We start from the raw sequence: 22,582 nt of genomic DNA on the forward strand, positions 1-22,582 counted from the left end.
CTACAAACGACGCCTGGGGAAAAAGGGGGAACATCTCTTGAAGGTTAGAAGTGGAGTCAAAGTAAAGAGGTATGTGAAATGTGTGCGGTGAACTTGACTCAATGTGTGTGTGTAATTTGACACTGTGACGTTGCTTGCCTACATACACAAGTGCAGCGTTTGTTGTGTGACACTGTCTGTTACCCCCACTCTCAGTACACGCTGACTCCCCCGAAAGCGGCGTATGGCTGCCTAAATGGCGGGGTACAACGGTCATACACGTACCGTACTAGCCATGGGAGTTTCAGCCCGTGAACGAAGCAAACAAACACAGTACACGCTGACAATGAACGCACCAACACTTTCCCACATACAACTGTATGAATGTGGTAAATGAAATTTCCTAACTGTAGGGATTAAAATCCCATAGAAAGAACCAGAAGGCATAAAACTATTCCCTTCGTTACGAAGGGTAGAGTGAGGGAGAAGGGAACACATTTACAGTGCACACTGGTAAAGTTGGTACTGGAGAGAGAGAGAGAGAGAGAGAGAGAGAGAGAGAGAGAGAGAGAGAGAGAGAGAGAGAGAGAGAGAGAGAGAGAGAGAGAGAGAGAGAGAGAGAGAGAGAGAGAGAGAGAGAGAGAGAGAGAGAGAAGCACAATGAACTAGAAGCACACACACACACACACAAAAGCACTCACACCGAACATTTTACTAGCTCGTCAGCAACCAAAAAAAAAACCACAAAGAGAATAATTACATAAATTGCTTCACGACTGGCTATTGTAATCATCGCCGCAATTGTAATGCAAAGTCATGCTAACATAAATTCCGCGTTTGAAAAAAGAACAAAACGATATTATGCTGACAACACACAGCATACCAAACACAGCTGATCCTAAGCGCTGATGAAAAGTTCATTATTGAAAAGGCCGAGCGTGAAAAGCACGGGACCATGCAGGATTGAAAGTGTGTGAAGCTGCGCTTGATGACGAGTGCATTTCTTTCTCAGCTGAGGCGTGCAGTCTGCGCTTCGGGTGTTAAAAAACGTGACATTAAGTTACACCCATACGTTTCCATCAAACGAGTCAGTTCAGTGGGGCACTCACGCTTTCAACTCCCCCCCCCCCCCCCCCCCCTGTAGTGAGTACATCATCAATTTTTCAACATTTCTTCGTTATAAAAGGTTAAATAGACGATTTTTCGGAAATAACGTCGGGTTTGTATAGCTTGTGAAATCGTGACTACCCTTGCTTATCCTCGGACAAATAACCTCAAACGTGCTCCTGTCCACGTGTTTCCGACACACCCCTCGCCAGTGATTGGCCCTTCCAATGTTTGTCCGACACACCCCTCGCCAGTGATTGGCCCTTCCAATGTTTGTCCGACACATCCCTCGCCAGTGATTGGCCCTTCCAATGTTTGTCCGACACACCCCTCGCCAGTGATTGGCCCTTCCAATGTTTGTCCGACACACCCCTCGCCAGTGATTGGCCCTTCCAATGTTTGTCCGACACACCCATCGCCAGTGATTGGCCCTTCCAATGTTTGTCCGACACATCCCTCGCCAGTAATTGGCCCTTCCAATGTTTGTCCGACACATCCCTCGCCAGTGATTGGCCCTTCCAATGTTTGTCCGACACATCCCTCGCCAGTGATTGGCCCTTCCAATGTTTGTCCGACACACCCCTCGCCAGTGATTGGCCCTTCCAATGTTTGTCCGACACATCCCTCGCCAGTGATTGGCCCCTCCAATGTTTGTCCGAGTAAAAAAAACACGAACGATTTATTTTCGGAATTCGTCTATTGTTCCGGTGTAAACCATTCGACTGACCATCTGAAAGGTGGACAAGTTTTGACATGGGATAGGACCCCGCACAGTTAACATTCTGTGATAAATTCGATATTTCTTCTCGGACATTGGTGGCTTTGTGTGTGAAATTAATTCATCTTAAAGGTCCTTGTCTTCATTTTTATACCGAAATCGCCATCAATTTGATCATTAAAATGCAGATCAACAATACACCCCCATTCGATTAGGAAAGACGAAGCCAGTGTAGCCGTTTGAAAATTCATTGTAGTATTCCAGCGTAGTACTCTAGTAGGATATTCTTATTTGGAAAATGCCAAGCGCAAAACTCCTCTCAAATCCCGTGCATTTCGTGCGTTTGAAAAAAAGCGTGGACAGCGCTCCAGTGTCAAACTGTTGCTGCACTTGTTTGGGCGTGGCTATAAGCAGTGACATGAATTTGATTGGTCAGTATATTTAGGCAAAGCACATGTTCTTAGCAAACAGAAAACAAAATATTGGAAGCGTGAGTCACGCTACCCAAAAATAAAATCTTTTTTTACATATATATATTTGTTTTTCTATAACTTTTTTCCCCATGGTTCATTCATCATTTGACATAATTTTGTATCGAAATCTAACCATAAGATTATTGAAAAAAAGCAAAAATGTAGACGACCACCTTTAATACTCTTACTGCACAGGAAGCAGCCAGACATGAAAGAGTGTTTGTTTGTGTGGTAATCAGCTTTTTTTTCTGAGATATGAGGACTCGCAAAGGGAAATATCAAGCTTTGCTATCTTAATTTTTTGTTTTTAAATAAACAATTAATTAAAGAATGTCTTCTGCTATGTAAAAGCCTGGCCATATCTTAGATGGTGAGTTGAACAGCTTTCACAGGAACGACTGTACCTTCATTCAACAGTGAAGTAAATATTCACACATCTGTAAGCATATTCCCCCAGGCTATATATATGCACACAACCGCACCCTGTATTGTGGGGGCCTATTCCTCGCTCGTTTTAATTTGGCATAGATCGCACAAGCAAATACTATGAACCGAGGGATAGCGCTAAAAAGGTTCGCTTAAACAGCTCTTAAATGCTTTGAATGCGAGATCAAGAACAAAGGGGGCCACACTAAGCTTGCTGATTCACACTAAAAGCCCATTGAAAGATTACACATCGATGGTGCGCGACACAATCATTACGTGTGTGTGTATGTGTGTGTGTGTATGTGTGCGTGTACGCGGGTGTGTGTGCGCGGTGTGTGTGTGTGTGTGTGTGTGTGTGTGTGTGTGTGTGTGTGTGTGCGTGCGTGCGTGCGTGCGTGCGTGCGTACGTACGTACGTGTGTATGTGTGTGTTCGTGCGTGCATACTTGCATGTGTGTAAACATACTCGAAAACGCAATGAAGGGCTTACCAGTGTCCGCGTGTGTTGCACTGAGAACTACGCAGAAACCAGCAGTGTATCATGACACAGAATCCCGACAGCTGTCACACTGTATGTAAACATCATTTCTTACACACGGTGCGATTGACGGCTTTATCACCATTATGCATCAAAGCCTTTACAACTACAGTATCCAAAAAAATCATTCACATGAATAACTATATAACCTTCGTTATTGTTAGAAAGAATTCTAATTCTGTTAAGCAACACTGTATGTGTTCTTGCCCACGTTATTTTCATTTGTGTTTATCTCAACTTATGCCGATGGTAGCTTGGGTGTTTTGGGGTTGTTGTTACCCCCCCCCCCTCAACCGCTCTGAATAGCTGACGTTTATTTTTGAATTCAACATGCTGAAATACGTTTGCTCATTTACTTTAATGTCATTCGGCTGCATGTTCTTGCGACACAGAATATGGATAATCGAGTTGAAGGAGTGAGAGAGACATAAAAGAAATATATAGGGGGAAGGAGTGAGAGAGACATAAAAGAAATAATATAGGGGGAAGGAGTGAGAGAGACATAAAAGAAATATATAGGGGGAAGGAGTGAGAGAGACATAAAAGAAATAATATAGGGGGAAGGAGGGAGAGAGAGAGAGGGGCGTGTTTATGAGTGAGTATAGGTGTGCGTGTCTGTCTGTGTGTGAGTACGTGGCACAAATACATAAATTATATGTACCAACACGTCAGAAAAAGGATACCCTTCACCCAAACTGTCCAACCTCTGCAGGGCAAAATGCACACCTACACACCAGACAGTAGACTGTTTTTTTGTATTGCTGGCGCAGAAATATCTTTTAGTCTACCAAATCCTGCTCGATAAAATTGTATTGCGAGCGTGCCCGTATCGTCCGTTCGCCCACGAAAACAAGCAATATCATCCCAAACACTCATTTCCAAAATGGGCAGCCCAGAGCGAGTGCAGATCGTTATCGAAGAAACGGGAAAATGAAATTGTTGTGGGGGGAATGGCGGAAAGACAGACCAAAAAAAAAAAGGATGAGAGCAAGAAAAGAAAAGAAAAGAAAGGTTAAAGAGAGGGCATACAGACACAAAACTAGGGATAGATGGTAGAGACGGATGTGTGTGTGTGTGTGTGTGTGTGTGTGTGTGTGTGTGTGTATGTGTGTGTGTGTGCATGCACGCGCGCGCGACAAAGACGAGATAGAAAAAATGCAGAATGGTCAAAAATAAGAAAACCTCTCTATCTCTCTCTCTCTCACACACACACACACACACACCTCAACATTGCATTCATCAATGACTTGCATGGACGAGACCCCCTCCCCCATCCCCCTTCCCAAATCTGACACGAGACTGACTGGCATACACACAGGCGCCAGACACAGTGACATTTTAATATTTTTTGGTATTTGACACAAGACAGACTGACACACAGACAGTGACATGTTCAACAGACAGTGACATGTTCACATCGTTTGGTATTTGACACAAGACAGACTGACATACACATACACACTGGCACCAGACACAGTGACATGTTCACATCGTTTGGTACTTACTTGCGGAGATGGGAGAGGCCGGCAGCTTTTTACGGATCAGCAGCAAGATGACAAAGAGCACTAGAGGTATGAACACCTCGAACAGCAGTACAAACTGAGGACAAGAAACACAAGGAACTTAGTCGATAAATATCGACAGGGGGCCGACAAATGGTTTAAATGGGAAATGTGTGTATATGGGTGTGGGTTTGAAACAAACAAACAAACCAACCCATGTGAACCCCGGGCCGCAGGCCTTCGATGTAGTGATTGAAAAAAAAGGATGTTCTCAAATGGTTCAATTCTCATTTGGTCTGATTCTCAAATGGTACCGGTATACTCCCCCCCCCCCCCCCTGGCCGCAGGCCTAGGAGTAAAATTTTATAGACACTGACCTTCTTCCCAGGGGTCATTGACCCAGTTTTAGCTATGAGAGGTGGTTCGCCCAGAGGCTGTAGAGTATACTGGGGCGGTCTCTTTGATGTCTTGAGAGGAAACTTGGCCAGGGTAGTACATGCACCAGAACTGGTGGACACCAAGGACAAACATGAAATCGAAGCAGTTTGCTTTCAGAGGGAACGGTCGTCAGCAACTCAAACTTCTCTGTTTTCTTTTTTTTTTAAATCTGACTTTCTTTGTGGCCCCCTGACTCCGCCCCCCTCCCTCTATAAGGACCCCCCTCCACAAGGACCGATTTTTGTCAACATTTTAAAGGTCGCTAGAGAGGGGTTCCACTGTATGACCTAACCGCTACTGGCAGACGGCCTCAATCTTCACGCGCAAAGACGAGATTAATAGGTGCTCGGTTTTGGTATTTTGAATTACATTACATTAAACCTTTGTTGGGTTTCATGGTCATGGCAACAGCCATAATAATATTACATGATGTATAATATCATATTTCAGCATATGTGAATTACATGTCATCATACTAAACTGTCATACATTTTTATTCCTACATTATTCTGATTGATCACAACCAAACCTACTATCATTGGACACATCCAAATGCAAGCGCCTGTTCTTGACAATTTAGATCAGTGCAATTTCCTGGGTCGGGCTTTGCCACAGACACTCACGGTTTGGCCTGTAGGTAAAATGTACAATGTATTTTCTGATTTGTGCACAAAAGCTTTTTTTCTTTTTTCTTTTTTTTAACATAACAATGTTTAATGTCACTGTATGTTTAAAAGACCATGGTCATATTTGTAAAAAAAATGTTAAATTAGAAAATAAATAACATTTTGGTTCATGATTTTTCCTACACCTGTGCTAAAGATAAGAAATAAAAATGTCGGGTATATAAGTCACTCAAATACAGCTAGGTATGAATGGCTCGGTTTGAGTTTGTTGCAGTTGACCCTGCACAAAGCGACATATCATGTTTTTGTTGAACAATTTTGACGTCACCCCTCCCATAGGGTGACGTATTTCACAACTTCCTGTGTTACACAAACTCTGTGATGACCAATTTTGACGTCACCCCTCCCATAGGGTGACGGATTTCACAACTTTCTACAGATGAACAATTTTGACGTCACCCCTCCCATAGGGTGACGGATGTCACAACTTCCTGTGTACACAAACTGATGACGTATTTCACAACAAAATGGCGCTGCCCATGGTCAACCTCGAAACTATCCGTATAGAATGGGGGCGTCCTCGCCCCCATAACAAGAGAACATGATTATTGTGTTGTACTTCACTTTACTGTATTTTACTTCACTGCTTCACAAAACTCGTATCATAAACAGAAACACACAAGTAGAAACAGCTCAAAAAGATTGGAGCTTCTTGTCTTCTTCTCCATGTTTCTCTCTGTTTCTACCTTCCTTCCCTCTTTCATTACTACCCTCCCCCAATCTCCTTAGCTTCCTTCTTCTGTTTGTAATACTATTTTGAAATGAATGTTAAATTTGTACGCCATCATGTATATTTCTGTCATCTTACGTTTAGAATTGCTAGAATATGCATTATACTTGTGTGCGGATCCTCAATGACAAACAGTCACGATATTAAATTTGAACGAAGTTTTATTGAAACCAATCAGCGCCAAAGGACAGTGGCATATCGGTCAGCCATATTGACCGTGGTCATTTAATGGACGAAGAAGAAGTGGAAGACGGAATGACGCCTGAATACGCAGTACAAACTGAAACATACAATGACTATTTCACTTCACTGTTCAGGTAAAACACTGTGGTACATAATAATTAACAACAGCACCAGAGGAATGAATACCTCGAACAACAGTACAAACTGAAGCATACAATGTAGTGATTAATTCACTTGATCGTTCCGGAGAAACATGCGTCATTAGGAGTTGACCTCATTAATCTGATTAATTGCACATCAAATCAATTGCTGGGATCCGATATGGTGCACTGAGAGATCAAAAAACACTCTCAAAGATACATTCGTACAACACACACACACACGCACACACGCAAGCACGCACGCACACACACACACACACACACACACACACACACAGAGGACTGCAGACAAAGGACAGCTTATGCAATTAAAAAAGATCTAAATAGACACTGAGAGTCTCAATAAGGTCAATCAGTGCACAGGTGCTTTCGATCCACAAGACACTGATTTAATTCTAAACTCAAATTTGCGTACATACACCCAAGGGTACAAACGGATACACGAACTGTTAAAACCTGCGCAAATTTGCGGGAAAATCCTGACACTCCCCCCCCCCTCACACACAGACACACACACTACTTTCACAGTAAAAAAACATTTTAACCCACACCAGATTGCTTCCATCAGCACGAACAAAGTCTTGGCAGAAAATAATTATAGGCCTGACAGCACGTTTTCCTAAGACTTTGAGAAAAAATAAGCGAGGTCTCTGACCCTATCACCTAATGTGACTGCATTTAGCTTGACTAGGACTCCACGCCAAAACCGATTCACTCTGCCAACAGGTGGAGATATTCCCAAATAACCAGGTTATTTTTGAGCCCCCGACGGGGTCAACACTCTTCTTTGCCTGTTATCTCTCTGTCTCTCCCTCTTCCGGTTTTTCTCATGTCAAGGGCTGACTTAAAAAAACCCAGTGTATTTGATAACACAGTGCGAAATTTGCTTTGCAAGTCAAGTTATTTCGCCTTGTTTCTTTCTGACGTCTAATGCCTTTCTGTATTTGTCTCGTGACTGAAATGAAGGAAGAAACAAGCGATAATAATAGATACTATCGTTACTCCAAGCTCTGGTAATGTCCATGTTGGTCGGCTGTCTCACGAGAGCTGCGAAGTTCGAAGATCGTAGTTCTCGCGACTTTTGAAGCATAACAAAGCGCATGTCTCGCGAGATCTGCTCGGATGCCAAAAAGGTCTGACATCTCGAACGCATGTTTCCTCTCAACTAAACTGACAGTATAATTATACACAGTGTGTGTGTGTGTGTGTGTGTGTGTGTGTGTGTGTGTGTGTGTGTGTGTGTGTGTGTGTGTGAGTGTCTGAGAGAAAGAGGGAGATGAATTCTGATTACAATTGGCTGCCCAACCAAGCAATTTTTTTATTACTGAGGTGGGGGTATCTTATTACTGAGATACGGTCAGGCTTTTACACACAGTGCAAACACCCTTTCATTTAAACACTCACCGATTGAGAACATCCTAGGTGCCCTCCGAAAAGAGCGAACAATTTTCAAAGAATTTATTTTTGCGTGGTTTATCTTACCCCTGAGCCATCGTGAACCCGTGTGATCCAGTTTTCCTTTTTCACAATGTAGTCGTCAGTTAGTCATTTGAATGCGACTCGATGTGAGCTTATCTACAATAGCACGTTTTTAAGCAACGAAACAAACGGCTGTGGTTCACAAGAACTCTAGCGATGGCTTTTGACTGTTGAGAGGAACGGCGATATGAATAAACCGTCGTCTGCTACGACCCTTGCGTGACCCTGCTTCCGGGCTTTTCTTTTTTCAAACTTTCACAACTTCGAATTGTACTGATCTTGTCTTGATGAAAAACGAATTCTTTTATGATTAAAGAATGTTTGTGTAACAAGCTGTCAATTTATTATTTAGATTTTAAAAGTTAGGTCTAGCGCAAAAACGCACCACGGTCCAAAAACATTCTGATAATCATTGATCCACGGCTTTGGCCAGTTTACAGAATGAGACCCGAAGGGAAGTAACTCATTTTTGACCTGAGTTCAGGATGGGTCCAAAAAGTGTTCGAGACAATCTGCAAAATTAATTCTTTAACAAGAAGAGCAAACGCTCGATCGAGTCACTTTCGCAGTTCTGAATATTATATGAGGCATCAGATGGACAGGAAGAAATTGCTATTCACAACACAATGAGTCACGTTCACATAAAATTTGAGCCCGGTCACTTTTATAGTTTCCGAGAAAAGCCCAACGTTAAGTTGTGTGTTGCCGAACAGAAAAGGCTAGTTATCTCCCTTGTTTTTCTGATAACGTTCGTAAAAGGCTACAGATGTAAATACTTTGATGTAAAGAATAATCCTACAAAGTTTCAATCACATCCGATGAACTTTGTCAAAGATATAAAATGTCTAATTTTTCCTTTGACGCTGACCTGTGACCTTGAAAAAGGTCAAAGGTCAACGAAACCATCGTTAAAGTGTAGAGGTCATTGGAGGTCACGACTAAACAAAATATGAGCCCGATCGCTTTGATAGTTTCCGAGAAAAGTCCAACGTTAAGGTGGTGTCTACGGACGGCCGGCCGGACGGCCGGCCGGACAGACTAACACTGACCGATTACATAGAGTCACTTTTTCTCAAGTGACTCAAAAATTGCTCGCTCTTTACGTGGGGCACCTAGGATGTTCCCGTTTGGTGAGCGTTCAAATGGAAGGGTGTTTGTACTGTGTGTAAAAGCCTGACAGTGTCTGTGATGGTTTACAGGAGGCTTACTGTCCGGGCGTGATTTCCGGTATTGAATATTCATCACAGCCGTCCAGCACCAAAACGAGGCGCCATTGTTGTAGAGGAGCAAGTCCACGAAAATAAATTCTTTGAACATTTCTCACGCTCGACAGAAAGCAGCCAGGATGTTCCCGTTCGGTGAGCGTTCAAATGGAAGTATGCTTGTACTGTATGTGGACGCTCGGGGAGCTCTGTGATGGTTTACGGGAGGCTTACTGTGCCTTTAACCTCGGATCTTCGGCATTATGTTACGAGGCTGAAGCCATCCTGAACTCAGGTCAAAATGAGTTCGGCTCATCCTCTCCCTGACCGGACGTTACAGTCCTACGCGAATCTATCAAAACAAAAATACAGAGTTATCTCCCATATGGTTTTCGCGAGCACTGATCTAAATTTGAGATCAGTGTTCGCGAGACGAAAATGATTGCAGATTGGCCGACTTCGTCAGTGATCTCCGTTCTGTTCTTCACAGTTATGATAAAGAGAGAGAGAGAGAGAGAGATAGAGAAAGAGAGAGAGAAAAAAAAGAGAGAGAACGAGAGGAGAGAGAGAGAGAACGAGAGAGAGAGAGAACGAGAGAGAGTGAGAGAACGAGAAAGATAGAGAGAGAGAGAGAGAGAGAGAGAGAGAGAGAGAGAGAGAGAGAGAGAGAGAGAGAGAGAGAGAGAGAGAGAGAGAGAGAGAGAGACTGTGTGCGTGCGTGCGCACTTCAACTTGTGTGACTGCATGGTATGGGTATGCCCGAAATAGAGACAAAGGACATTTGATTCCGCAATAGGAAGCAATCAAGCGAGTGTGATAATGAAGCTAGTCATAGTGTCTCTCATCCAACGAGAAAAGGAAACAGAGAGCCCATCATACGAACGCACCGTTGGGTGTACTAATGCATGCGCATGTGGGTTTGTTTGTAAACGTGTCCGAGTATCTCATAATTATGCAGGGATGTTGCTGGGACTCATCTTCCTCGATACATCTGCCGACATGGCGGCATAGGCCATACATTGGGCAATTGTAGAAAGTCTAAGACAGCTCTCTTTGTCACTTTTTCTCCAAATATAAAACAATTGCGGGATCTCTCTCTCTCGCTCTCTCTCTCTGTCTCTCTCTCCGTGCGTGTTAGTGTGTGTGCGTAAGTGTCACTGTGTGGTGCGTGTGTGTGTATGTGTGTGTGTGTGTAAGTGTCACTGTATGGTGTGTGTGTGTGTGTGTGTGTGTGTGTAAGTGTCACTGTGTGGTGTGTGTGTGTGCGCGCGATCTGCTGAAATGACAGTTCACGGTTAAAGGCAGAGTAAGCCTCCCGTAAACCATCACAGATACGGTCAGGCTTTTACACACAGTACAAACACCATTTCATTTAAACACTCACCAATTGAGAACATCCTAGGTGCCCTCCGTAAAGAGCGAACAATTTTCAAAGAATTTATTTTTGCGTGGTTTATCTTACCCCTGAGCCATCGTGAACCCGTGTGATCCAGTTTTCCCTTTTCACAATGCAGTCGTCATAGTTAGTCATTTGAATGCGACTCGACGTGAGCTTATCTACAATAGCACGTTTTTTTATGCACGAAACAACGGCTGTGGTTCACAAGAACTCTAGCGATGGCTTTTGACTGTTGAGAGGAACGGCGATTTGCACTGATAAACCGGCCGTCGTCTGCTACGACCCTTGCGTGACCCTGCTTCCGGGCTTTTCTTTTTTTAAACTTTCACAACTTCGAATTGTTCTGATCTTGTCTTGATGAAAAACGAATTCTTTTATGATTAAAGAATGTTTGTGTAACAAGCTGTCAATTTATTATTTAGATTTTAAAAGTTAGGTCTAGCGCAAAAACGAGGCGCCGTTGTTGTTAACGGAACAAGTCTACGAAAATAAATTCTTTGAAAATGTCTCACGCTCGACAGAAAGCAGCCAGGATGTTCCCGTTCGGTGAGCGTTCAAATGGAAGTATGCTTGTACTGTATTTAGACGCTCGGGGAGCTCTGTGATGGTTTACGGGAGGCTTACTGTGCCTTTAATAGCGATTTGAAGGCCGTTTTTGCGTGTTGCCGACTGCTGACGACAAACGATCGACATCCTATGCTCGTGAGATGGATTGATTATTGACGAGTTTACCAGTAAACTTTAGGCGTGCACTTCGAGTTCGACTTTGAGAGAGTGTCCACTGGCTTTCGTTTTTACCACGCACACACTACCCCTCCCCGCAGTGTCACCTATTTGTGTGTGAACCAATCTCACAATCAATGAACACGCAGGCCTACTTCTTTATCTAAACACAAACAAACAAAAAAAGCGCAGTATTCTGTGTAGTTTTCAAGCACGTCTGACCTCAACCGAATTTTGCAGGGAAACAAACAAAGCATGCGTGTTGGAGGGATCGATAGGTAAACTGCATCCTGGAACAAAACGGAACAAACCTGTTGGTTTTGTGAGAATGATTGGTGATCGCTCTGTGTGTGTGTGTGGTGTGTGTGTGTGTGTTTTCTCGCTCTTCCTCTTTTTTGTTTTGTCATTTTAACATAAATTATATAAACGTATTATCATTAGATTAGTCCCTCTCATGGGCGACGACTGGACGTACAAAAGCACCCCCTCGTTAATAAAGAATGTTTCTTGACCCCCCTCTCTCTCTCTCTCTCTCTCTCTCTCTCTCTCTCTCTCTCTCTCTCTCTCTCTCTCTCTCTCTCTCTCTCTCTCCGAAGGAACAAAACTGAAGACGGTCAGAGATTAAGAGAGACAGGTCAACGGTCAAATCATAAATGCTATCCCTAACGAGGACACCAACACTAGGCCAATTATTTAGGTCATGGTATACAAATGTGGGCCAAATTAGTTTTACTTAAAGTAGTCTTAGCAGAACTAATAACAAGCCAAACAATAAAGAGGGAGATAGACACAGAAAGAGAGCTCAAAGTGATAGATAGAGGGAAAGAGCGAGATAGGGAAAGAGCGAGATAGGGAAAGAGCGAGATAGGGAGAGAGCGAGGGAGATGCGTAAAAAAATGTCAACCGTTTCAGGGTGAGCTGAACCACGCGCACAACTTCTATGTGACCGACAAACAAACAACAACAGCGGCAAAACACAAACAAACAACAACAGCGGCAAAACACAAACAAACAACAACAGCGGCAAAACACAAAGAAAAGTACAAGGCCCTGCCATGAACAGCTGTTACATAGTGTTCAATTAATATCTCATCTCACCACGCGACCAAACACATCTAGTTCACCCTAATTGTCACATGCTCCCAAACCCATACGACCCCCCCCCCCCTCTTCCACCCGGACCCAACCATTATTTTGTCACACGTTTCCGCCCCCCCCCCCCCCCCCCCCCTAAGTGCTTCCATTTTATTTCTGGCACAATCCCAACCGTTAGAAGTAGGCTACAGCTGTCTTTGTCAAAAGCTGAATAGTAAGCCTACGTTGGCTGCTGAGGTCACCGGCACGCAATTTACAACCTTAGTGTTAAGTTTTTGTTACAGCTGGGAAAGAGTGATTGATCCGAGAAATCCCTCAGCCGTGTCTGCAGGTGACACTGACATAAGCTGGTATTAATCCTACAGTCACCTGATAGTCAAAGACCTGTCCATAATAGAGGCCACACATTCACAAAGACAGAAAACTCGTCCGCATTCAATAATCTTGAAGCTATTCACTTTAATCCTAATATCAGGGTTGGGACTCTCTTGTGATGAAAAACGAGGAAATCCCCTTTTTCTAGGGAGGTTCGGGGGCATGCTCCCCCGAATTTTTTTTAAATGGTACATTAAAATCTGTGCAATCTGGTGGATTCTGAGCCTAAAATTCAACTCGTTTGGATCAGGTAAAAAAGACATTCTCCTCACTCCCCCGCCCCCAAAAACCCCAACCAAACAAAAAACACTTTCAAACAACAATGGTAACATTTTAATGGTGCATACTTACTAATAAACCATGTATCCATAATATTAGTTATCAGGAGTTTTCAGTCAGCACAATTTAACTCTCAAGCCTCCAGTGTTCGGTTCCATCTTCACTTCTCTCCATATCATTCAGTCAACAAGTTATAGATACTGTGATGAAATGGGACGCGGAAAAATAGATTACTCCAGCGGAATTCGTAAGTTGTGTCCGCGGAAATCCGCGGATTCGCGGAAAAGTCCCACACCTGTAATATTCTTGTTCATTAATTGACAGGTATTCCGCGGGGTATACTATATCCTCCTGAATCCCCGGTAAGCACAGACTTGTCTGTTTCTGACTGAGACCACTAAGACACTTTACAGTAATCTCTCAACATTAATCCTCATATTCTTGCCGATCATTAATTAAGAGGTATTTGGGGGGTCTCCTTTAAGCTTGCCGATCATTAATTAAGAGGTATTTGGGGGGTCTCCTTTAAGCTTGTGGGTCCCTGGTGTCAAAACCTCGATCGTCTGAGAAAGAACGGGCCGGCACTCAACGATTCATTGTTTTCTTGAACGTTACTGACTTGAAGTTCAATGTTATTTCTGATAAACACAGGAGTTGGGGTACGCTTTATTGAAATGGGGTCAGCTCGTTACTCCCCCGGCTCGTTACTCCCCCGGCTGCGATCGTTACTCCCCCTTAGGGTTAGGGTTAGTTTTCACCAAGTTCAGAATTGGCCAGTCAGACCAGTGCCCTTGTCAAACAGGCAGCATGACAACGGAACACCTGCTGCAGACTTGCCCACTACACGATGGCCTCAGGAGCCAGATCTGGGCGGAGGCGACCACGGTGCAAAGGAAGCACTATGGCAGTCTGGACGACCTACAGCGCACGGCAACATTTGCGCGGAGAACCGGCGTTTCCATCTGAGTGATCGACAAGAAGAAGAAGAAGAAGTAACAAGCCGGGGGAGTAACGATACGGGGGAGTAACGAGATGCTCCCATTGAAATGACCGATGTGGTGTCAGTGTGAATATGTGGGTAGCCTTAAGCCTATCTCCTGACACTAAAGCAGTATCAGTCTTAATTAACACTGAAGTCAGCTGGGGAATCAAACAAACTGATCCTACTATGTACTATACTTACGTTCAGAAATCCACACACACAAACACAAACACACACCGGCAACTGAACGCACACAAATGCACAGAGAGAGAGAGAGAGAGAGAGAGAGAGAGAGAGAGAGAGAGAGAGGGGGGGGGAGGGGGGAGAGGGAGAGAGAGATGCGGACTCATCAATCCACCCAATACAGCATACGGCCACAAATGACGGAAGCCAGACATAATTGGATGTAATGATGTATTATTTTATTATACAGACTCTTGTTGTTTACGTGTCCATAATTTGTGACAGAACTGTTTATAGTTGCAGACATGACGTAAGCCGCCAGACATGAATTCATGTAATATACATGTACGTGGAATGTTACTGTACATCTACATGATCGCATACCTGAATAATTCTACACGTGTACTCTACACGATCTCTGCTAGTGCTTGTATGCGATACGGTCGACCACAAGTGTTGTGACAGAGAATAGAATCACACACGATATACAATACGGCGAACGGGTGGGGGAGGGGGGGGGGGGTTGTTGTTGTGTCTGGGTAAAGAGCAATGTAGTTTAACTCAGTCCACGCTAAAAGAAAAGCTCATTACCTCTTTCTTGAAGTTGTTTTGACAATTCCTTCACAAGGGGGGTGGGGGGAAATGTGTGTGACTGTGATAGTTCTGTCACACACACAAATCAAAATGGAGGGAGGGGTGTCTAACCATACGAAGTCAGAGATTTGGAGAAATAAAGAGAGATCTATACTGAGAGAGAGAGGGAGGGAGACAGAGAGAGAGCGAAACGGACAGAGACAGTCACAGACACTCCAAACAGACTCTCCTCGGTGTCCGAACACCCCCGTGTGTCACTACACGCAAGCACAAGACCAAGTGCGCACGAAAAAGATCCTGTAATCCATGTCAGAGTTCGGTGGGTTATAGAAACACAAAAATACCCAGCATGCTTCCTCCGAAAACGGCGTATGGCTGCCTAAATGGCGGGGTAAAAAACGGTCATACACGTAAAATTCCACTCGTGCAAAAAAACAAAAACACGAGTGTACGTGGGAGTTTCAGCCCACGAACGCAGAAAAAGAAGAAGAAGACACTCCAAAAATCGGCTCTACACGCTGGCGTCTTATTTACAGCAATGAGGTAGAACGGGAGCATAAGACAGACAGACAGACAGAGCGAGCTGTATATATATATTATGCTGAGAGAAAAGAGAAAATTGAGCCGTAAAATATCTCCTGTAACGTGGACTTTACGGTAACAGACAGGACTGACTGAATGACTCCCGTTCAGTGACCGGGGAAGTATGACAACAAAGAGGTGTCTCCAGGCATAAATAATACTGCCTTATAATCGGATCGCTCTGCACTATGTCAGCTTTCCCACTCTTCAGTCTTTCATGTTGGAGAACAGAAGTTACTTCTGAACACACACACACACACAGAGTGACACACACTTTACACTTTTACCAACTGAAACATTAGCTTTGTATTGCTGGTGGCGATGGCGGGGAGGAAGTGGGGGGGGGGGGGGGTTGATGACAAGTTGTGGTTATAGTGAAGAGTAAGAAAACAGTTCAGGGAAGAATTTGTTTCTTCATTTCGCCAACATAATGTCTGACTATTTATTTCTAATCAAATTGTTATTTTCTTCTTCATCATCACCTCTGTTTAATAAAATCAGTCCAGATATTAAAAAAAGCTGGGTCTTAGAAGAGAAATAATAACCGAACAAACGAAACTATCATTATCAACAATTTGCAGAAAATAGGTCGGTTTAAACCATGTTTAGTTTAGTTGTATTTTTACATGTTCACAAAATTGACAGTATGAACACAACAACAAGCCTACAACTCATGGCGCTGTCTTTAAAAACACATTTACATTAAGAAAAGAAGTTGAATGACCTTTAAAGTATGAAAACAAGAACATGCCTACAGCTTATAGTGGTGTCTTTAAAACACATTTACAATAAGAAAAGAAGTTGAATGTCTTTTTAGATCCTTTGTTTCCAACCATTGACAATGCTAATTTTTCTTTTTAAGCAAGGATGACACAGCTGATGACAAATGGTGTGAATCATTTACTTCCCTCCTTACACTACACAGCTAGCCTACATTTCCTTCTGAGCTGGTACAACCTCAAAGCCATTTTTACTGACTGAATAAGAAACATTCTCGTAATTTTATTTTTAACCCTTTTACCCCAAGAGCGCACACTATCGCCCACTCCAGTTCTCATATAATGCACATCACAAAAACATCCGCTATACACAATACTTCCCATTACCATATATATGTTTCCATTTCTTAGGCTTCCTGCAATGTTTGAGCAATCATGATTTTGGAAAACTCACAGGAGTTTCCTTGCAACAATTTTTTCAAGATTAAAATTGATGGTGCTACTTTCCATGCCGTTGGCGTAAATGGGGTAAGTGGGTTAAATAAATAAAACGAAGAATGTATAATTCAAAGGCCAAATGAAAATATATGTTGGTTCAGAGTAACGTGACCAAACAAGATAGGGTTGGTAGGTCGGCTTTTATTTTTTCATTTTTTCTTACATTTAGTCGATTTTAAAGGAGGTTACTTCCCTTAGTCTCGGTATAGTTTGCAAAATGTGCCAAAAGTTTGTGTGTTTTTTTTAAATGAAAAAAGTTTTACGGTTGGTGGTGAAAAATAGGGTCGGTCGGGTTACCCTTAACCAACATATAATTTGTATTTGGCCTAAGATAATTAGTCTAGGTTTAAGTAATTGTTTAGCTACGATAGATTCCTTATTGCGAACTTCAGGTTACTTTGTACAATAATATGAATGAAACACAGATTGAAAAACAAAAAATCTGCTACCTAGTAGTACTCAGTATAGTAGTGCCTATGTCAGACCTGTTTGCCTAATTGGAACAGTTGGTGTATTTTCCACAAAGACTTAGTGTATTTTCAAAATATAGAGTGTATTTTCTTACCAGGTAGAGGTGCTTGTTAATCATGTGACCAAAATAAAACTGTTAGCAGTGAAATTCCAATGCAACGCCCATCGCACTGATGATAAAACTGTAAAAATATGTCACAGGAATGTTGTCTGTTCACTCTTAGGATCATTTTAAAAAGTACCATTATTTTTTTAATCGTTGTACTTTCTTATCAACCAGCGTATTTATCGTATTCTTAAAAACTTGGCGTACAAAATAGGGCGAGTATGAGTAAACAGGTCTGCTATGTGTCAAATTAGTTTGATTGTTTTCGTTTGTTCGTTATTTTTCTCCAAAAGTTCTACAAAACAGAAAAAAATTCACACAGTGACCAAATTATAACCCGGTGACCAGAGCTAGCTGTGCAGAAATATGCCATAACAAGAATCCTAGAAACTGTTGAGCCACGGAACTTCATTTTTATACCCTAGCTAGTATTGTATTTAAGTAACGGTGAAATGCAAACTTTTCATTCAGTGAGAAACATTACTAGTACTACAGCATAATCTAATGTTATTGTTTTGATCCACTTTTTTTGTGACCAACATTTAGTGCAGTGTCAGATCTGTTCTAATTTTATCCATGCAGCAGAAATAAAAGAAGAGTATTATTTTGTTTAGGTTCAGAATGTACCCTCCATACCCATGCCAGTATGAGTTATGACTGGACTGTGCTATCCCATAGGAAAGGTTACCAGACATTAGGCTGCTTGCCAGACAGCAGCCTTTTATTTGCTCTTTTGACAGTATGCAAACTTGACTTTCTCACGTCTCACGTTTTAGACGTTTTAGACAATAAGGCACGATCAAAAGATCGTTACACTAGGCCATCTCAAAGTTAGGATAGTCAAGTACTGATCAAAAGATCAGCATCTGCATCTGCAAATTTTGTCTTATCTTATCTTTATCTTAACTGGCTGGAGAGAGAGCAGTAAACTCCACGACCATGAAATAGGCTGAAGTGTCATCTGGATAATCGTCCGTAACCCTAAAGAAACAAAGCCCAGTGAACACAAACACACAGTCAAAATACCGTTAGCCAACACAAAGCCGTCTTAGCCTGCTGAAGCAGTTTCTGCATCCATGCCGCACACTGCACAGACGTTCTGTCGTCTGCTTCAAACAGTCGGATCGATCGAAGTCGATTCGACTGAAACGCGAAGAAATTCAACAACTGCGAGGGAAACAAAGGAACACTTACCGGGCTTCTCTTCTTTAGAGTGAGATTCTTCCAGAGAAGGAGACGAAGTTGATGGAAGAAACCCATTTTCACATCAACAATCCAAGAAGTGACGTGCGCTTCATTCGCGGAGTCAGAATCAATTCAATATGGCAAAGGGGGGACCCAAAAAGAAGCGTCCACAGCAAGCGTTATCGGCCGAAGATCGAATTCAGCATTTCTTTGATTAAGGCCAGACTACCTCCAGGTTTTTGTAAGCATTTTTCAGCGAGGCACTTCACATGGCTTTGTGTTGGAATCGACTGGCCGAGTCCGAACAGCAACACACACACAACACACACACACACACTGCTCTCTATTTTCCAGCTGATGTGATGTCATCACGCCGAGTTTGGGTCACGTGATTGCTATCATTGCTGTCAGTGGTTCAAGTGTGGAGCTAAAAATAGGGTCCGCCACGTGAAATTGTTTACTTCAACAGCTGATAGCTCCGAATCAAAAGCGTGTCCGCGCTCTCGCTCTCTCTCTCTCTCTCTCTCTCTCTCTCTCTGAATGGAGAAACCTGGAATGGTAGACATAGTTAGTTATGATACATTTTAAACAGCTCGTGTTTACGTCAAAATATACATTATGCAGATAAGTAAACATAATATAAATGTATGTGTTCGATTTGCTAGACTGGGAAAACACCTGCGCAGAATTGCCTTTGTTTGAAGGAAGTGCCCGTCAAGAGAATATGCAGTGTGAATGAATGGCTGTTGGACAGCTGTTTGATGTTTCAAGTGTGTGTGTGTGTGTCAGTGAGTGTGCATAATTATGGCGTGTGTGTGCCACGGTGTTTGTCACTGTGCGTGCGCATGCGTTCCAGCCCGTGTGCATGCGCGCGCGCGTGTGTGTGGGGGTGGGTGGGTGTGTTTGTGAGTGTGTGTGCGGGCGTGCGTGTATGTGTGTGTCACAGTGTGTGTGTGTGCGTATGGGTGTGTGTGCGTGCGTCAGTGTATGTTTGTTTCACAATGTGTGTGTGTGTGTGGGGGGGGTGTGTCTGTGGTGTGTGTGTGTGTCTGTGTGTGTATGTGTGTGTGTGTTGCGTGTGCCGTGTATTTGTGTGTGTGTGTGTGTGTATGTGTGTGTGTGTAGGTGTGTGTGTGTGTAGGTGTGTGGGTGTGTGTTAGTGTGTGTGTGTGTGTGTATACGTGCGCACGTGTGTGTGTGTATGTGTGCGTGCGTGCGTGTGTGTGAGTGTGTGTGAGTGTGCGTGCGTGTGTGTGCCGTGTATGTGAGTGCTGTTACTGCTTTCCTGGGTATAACGATTGTTTCTATTTTTGTCATGGTTTTGTGTGTTCGAAATCATAGGCACCAGTCCAACTCGTCACGGTGCTAGCGGCTTGCATTGACTGCATCGAAGTATAGCGGTGCCAAAATGTGTGTGTGTGTGTGGGGGGGGGGGGGGGGGGCGTGGTGGTGGTTGCGTATGTGCCGCGTTTTATTGAATTACGTCTTAGCTATTACGCCCATGGAGTGAATAGGACTGAGGACAAAGAAAGTGTTTATTCTTGGATTTGAATTCTTTTTATGACATTTGTTATCAAGTGCATATATATATGCTGTCTTTTAATGGGTTCAAGTGTAGTTTCACAGTGCTGAAGCAATCCTTGCTTGCAGCTATCGTGACTTTTACGGTGCGCATAATGTTCAAACTTATTCGCAAAGCTTGCAACCACGGTTTACACGATTTTTCCTCCGGTAGTATGATATGCCACTGTGGGTTTGATGAAGTGATCGATCATGTCGGTGTTTTCATAGACATGATCGAGGTGTTTGGTTGTATGGTTGATTTTAATGAAGACTGTTTTTTTCATATCCTATTTTGAGTTTTAATGAAGCGGACTAACAGTGATATTAAGCATAATGTATTTATGGTTATGTGACAGGGCGACCAGTCACCAATTAATATAGAGTAAAGTTTTTGTCATTGTCCAGTCCAGTGTTTGTAGTTCATGTTGCCGATCGCTTTAGTAAGAGAGCAAATCGACGTCGTCATGGAATTTTGGCGTTACTCGATTCTTGGCGATTTGGATGTTTTTGCGTTTTAGACTAAGTAAACCATTCTCCATGAGAAATGTTCTCTGAAATACGATGGACAATACATGATGGACAATACATGATGGACAATACATGATGGACAATACATTTCATTTTCATTTTCATTTTCATTACTTTATTGTCCCATCGCTGGGAAATTCGGGTCGCTTCCTCCCAGTGGAAAGCTAGCAGCAACGGAGTCGCGCTACCCAAGTGTCTGCGTGTTTAGGTGTATTCAGCCACCTGCACTTATGGCAGAATGACCAAGGTCTTTTACGTGCCATTGTGATGACACGGGGGTGGGACATAGCTTCCGTCTCTGGGTCTGCACATAAAGTTGACCCGTGTCCGTCCCGGCCCGAATTCGAACCTGCGACCTTTCGATCACAAGTCCAGTGCTCTACCAACTGAGCTACCGGGCCCCGATGGACATGATGGACAATACATGATGGACAATGCATGATCGATGGACAATGCATGATGGACAATGCATGATGGACAATACATGATGGACAATACATGATGGACAATACATGATGGACAATACATGATGGACAATGCATGATGGACAATGCATGATGGACAATGCATGACGGACAATGCATGATGGATAATGCATGATGGACAATGCATGATGGACAATACATGATGGACAATACATGATGGACAATACATGATGGACAATGCATGATGGACAATGCATGATGGACAATACATGATGGACAATACATGATGGACAATACATGATGGACAATACATGATGGACAATGCATGATGGACAATACATGATGGACAATACATGATGGACAATACATGATGGACAATGCATGATGGACAATGCATGATGGACAATACATGATGGACAATGCATGATGGACAATACATGATGGACAATGCATGATGGACATTACATGATGGACAATGCATGATGGACAATACATGATGGACAATACATGATGGACAATACATGATGGACAATACATGATGGACAATACATGATGGACAATACATGATGGACAATACATGATGGACAATGCATGATGGACAATGCATGATGGACAATGCATGATGGACAGTATATGATGGACAATACATGATGGACAATACATGATGGACAATGCATGATGGACAATGCATGATGGACAATACATGATGGACAATACATGATGGACAATACATGATGGACAATACATGATGGACAATACCAGGTACAAATATAAACACTACTTCACAATACAAATATAAACACTCTTTCACAATACAAATATAATGATTTCTATCCATACCAGGTACAAATATAAACACTACTTCACCAGGGCCGGACCCAGGGGGGGGTTCCAGGGGTTCCGGAACCCCACCCCTGGAAAAAGCATGTACCTTGCTTTGAGTGTTTGTTTTTTTTACTAGTTTTAGCACCAAAACAATGCTGCTCTTAACCCTCAAAACAAGGCCCAGAATGCACCAGATTGCACAGATTTTAACCGTTTTTCAAAAATTTTCCGGGGGAGCATGCCCCCGGACCAGGCGCGCGCTTGTGGCTTCGCCACTTCGCTGATTCCCCCCCCCCCCCCCCCTAAAAAGGAGGAACCCCCCCCCCCTTACAACTCATTTGGTCCGGCCCTGTTCACAATACAAATATAAACACTACTTCACAATACAAATATAAACACTCTTTCACAATACAAATATAAACACTCTTT

At 43.0% G+C, this 22,582-nt stretch overlaps 2 protein-coding genes across 2 annotated transcripts in view; both read right to left on the reverse strand.

Annotated features, from left to right (window-relative positions):
- LOC138949480 (ATP-binding cassette sub-family A member 2-like) overlaps positions 1–19,165 on the reverse strand; it is a 95,454-nt gene extending 76,289 nt beyond the window's left edge. The window contains exons 1-2 of the mRNA XM_070321309.1: positions 18,822–19,165; positions 4,746–4,839 (exon numbers count right to left, since the gene is read on the reverse strand). Of these exons, the coding sequence (XP_070177410.1) occupies positions 4,746–4,839; positions 18,822–18,887 (160 nt within the window). The 5' untranslated portion in view covers positions 18,888–19,165. The remainder of the gene's footprint in view (positions 1–4,745; positions 4,840–18,821) is intronic.
- LOC138949485 (aromatic-L-amino-acid decarboxylase-like) overlaps positions 1–22,582 on the reverse strand; it is a 179,761-nt gene that overhangs the window by 130,516 nt on the left and 26,663 nt on the right. The gene's annotated exons all lie outside the window — the stretch shown is intronic.

The sequence above is a fragment of the Littorina saxatilis genome, linkage group LG15 (genome assembly GCF_037325665.1).
Source record: "Littorina saxatilis isolate snail1 linkage group LG15, US_GU_Lsax_2.0, whole genome shotgun sequence".
Lineage (NCBI taxonomy): Eukaryota > Metazoa > Mollusca > Gastropoda > Littorinimorpha > Littorinidae > Littorina > Littorina saxatilis.